This window comes from Nicotiana tabacum, chromosome 20, assembly GCF_000715075.1.
Source record: "Nicotiana tabacum cultivar K326 chromosome 20, ASM71507v2, whole genome shotgun sequence".
NCBI classification, from domain to species: Eukaryota; Viridiplantae; Streptophyta; class Magnoliopsida; order Solanales; family Solanaceae; genus Nicotiana; species Nicotiana tabacum.
Genome location: NC_134099.1, coordinates 102723992 through 102726311, shown reverse-complemented (window position 1 = coordinate 102726311; position 2320 = coordinate 102723992). Strand labels below are relative to the sequence as shown.

Genomic DNA, 2320 nt, shown 5'->3' with positions numbered 1-2320 from the left:
TAAATGGGGTAAAATGGTGTATTAAGAATGGCTTCACATATCTGGTGATTGAAGTTTATACTATTGCTTGCTAAATTAGCTGCACAAGGTGGATCAAGTTTAATTTGGCTGTCTCGTGAAATTTTCCAGATTTGGAGTGGATCCAATATTTTTACAAATAAACGGTGAAAACACAGGATTAAAATATTGATCGACTTAGTTTAGCAAACACAAGTGATATGAACAAGAAGCAAAAGCAAAGAGTTAACATACACAAGTAGAATATGTTTCTGAATAAAATTGATGGAAGTAGAGAAAGAAAATAGGCTACAGAAGGAAGTACATTCTTGGATGAATGTTCTGAAGTCCTCAGCTGAATAACCGATTATTCACTTGAATAAAGAAGACAGTAAGAATGCAAGGATGAGCTAAAAAAAATGGTTGAAATTTCATGATTCTGCCTTGACTTGTGTTGTTCTAACTGTATCCTTGTCATGATCACCCTCGAGCTGGCTTAAGTTTCCTTTCTCCTTGATTAGTTGAATATGGTGATGCTTGCAGTAAAGGCGCCCCTCGTGCGCAATATAGTTGGATGGGCTAATTGTACAGCCACCATGGCTACATTTGAAGCAGCTTTTGTGGTATGGTGTTCCATTCACTGATACCTATAAATAGAGTCGAATCCAAGATCTAGAGTTAATGAATTCAGAACAACTATGATCTTATTATATATATATGTACATATAAATCTTTCTCCATATGTACCTTTTCTGTTGGATAGACAGTATTCTTGCAGCCAAAACATTTCTCCCTTGTTCCAACAAACATGCTTGAAACTTTAGCTGCCTGTGGTTTCTGTTTGAAATATTCAACTTGGATTAATTATTTACAAAAGAGCCTCTCATATGTTGACAAGATCGAGTTATTCGTTTGTCGCTTACCTCATCTTTCTCTGGCTTCACAATTTTTGGTGTCCCTGGGATAATTTTAATCTATCAGTAAATTTTCTAATTTGCAAAAGTTGATTTGAAATGTATGCACTTTTCTCTAAGTACCTTCAAAGCTTTTGTCCAGACTTCCAGTTCTTTTGAAGAGCTGATCAAAGTGAGGTCTGCAGTAGAGAACTCCCTCAAAGGAATTGTAGTTGCTAAGCTGCAATTGAAGACAATAATATGCATTGATAATTGAGATGGAAAATTAGATTAACAAGTCTAAATCTACTTTCTTTATGAGATCAATCTTCTGATATGTTTTTATGCCACAGAAAATGAATGACTGAAACAAATCCGAACAATGAGCTCTACTGAGTTGGCTTAAAAACAAAACAAAATGTAAGAAACAAACCTTGAGAGTACCCTTGCAGTGATGGCATCTGAAACAAGCTTTATGATAGACTCTATTGTCTGCAGTTAATTTGTCAACTAGATACACTGTCTTTTCACATGCCATACATTTTTGTGTTGTTCCTGCAAATGCCATTGTCAAGTCTTTAGAGGTGTTTTTTGAGTCTTTCCCCCTGTCTTTCTTGATTTCTGAGTCTTGGAGTTGGAGGGGAGAATGGGGGCAAGATAAGAGGAAGAATGTAGATAAAAAGTTATGGTGAGGCAAAAAGGAGCAATATAACTAATTGAGAAATGGACATTTGACTGTCATTTTGTCCCCACGATGAAGCATCCAACTACCCCCACGTAAGGCCTTTTTCTTTTTGGGCTTCCCCTTGAATTTTTACACAATTTTGTCCTTTCATTTAGGGTATATATCAAGTTTTCACTTGAAGGGAAGCCTTGGTACTATCAAGAGGCCACAATCGTGAAAAAAATCTTTTTATAAAAATATAAAGTAAGATTATGTACAATAAACTAATGCGATTTCTCTATTTTTGACCCTTGTGCATAGTGAGAATTTTATCGAATTTTTGCTTCTTTAGTAGGTGAATATATTAATGTATAGTTACTGACATGAAATAAATCAGCGAAAATGAGAATGAAGTTAGTCATGATTGTTACTTGCGTAGCTATCATAGTTCACATGCTGTGTTGGAGAACAGTTGGTAAAATGAGACTTTGTCTTTACAGCTTCAACTGATTTGCTACTGATATTGTAATATCACATGCATTATTATCACCTACTCTTATGAAATATCTACAATCATCAATGGACCGTTAAATTATATTATTGTCATTAGTATGAAAACAAAGTTTTGCTGGACCATATGCATACAAATCGATCCGTTAGATAGATTTTCAAATTCAAATACCAAGTTAGTGGCACTCACTCTTTTCCCATCCAAAGGGGGCACATGTCACAATCATAAATTATTATGTCTTCTATGAGTTATTAT

At 34.8% G+C, this 2320-nt stretch overlaps 1 protein-coding gene across 1 annotated transcript; it reads right to left on the bottom strand.

Moving 5' to 3' along the window:
• Positions 1–251: 251 nt before the first annotated feature.
• Positions 252–1579, bottom strand: LOC107778185 (LIM domain-containing protein WLIM1-like). Its single transcript, XM_016598390.2, has 5 exons — positions 1324–1579; positions 1035–1131; positions 921–955; positions 745–834; positions 252–644 (listed from the first exon to the last, which is right to left on the bottom strand). Exons 1-5 carry the CDS (start codon positions 1456–1458, stop codon positions 429–431), a joined length of 573 nt encoding a protein of 190 aa, XP_016453876.1. The 5' UTR covers positions 1459–1579; the 3' UTR covers positions 252–428.
• Positions 1580–2320: the final 741 nt, after the last annotated feature.

Coding starts and splice junctions, on each gene's coding strand:
- LOC107778185 (XM_016598390.2), bottom strand. CDS start 1,458: ATGGCATTTGCAGGAACAACACAAAAATGTATGGCATGTGAAAAGACA. Junction 1,132..1,323: donor ACTGCAAGGGTACTCTCAAG/GTTTGTTTCTTA, acceptor CTTCAATTGCAG/CTTAGCAACTACAATTCCTT. Junction 835..920: donor TGAAGCCAGAGAAAGATGAG/GTAAGCGACAAA, acceptor TATTTCAAACAG/AAACCACAGGCAGCTAAAGT.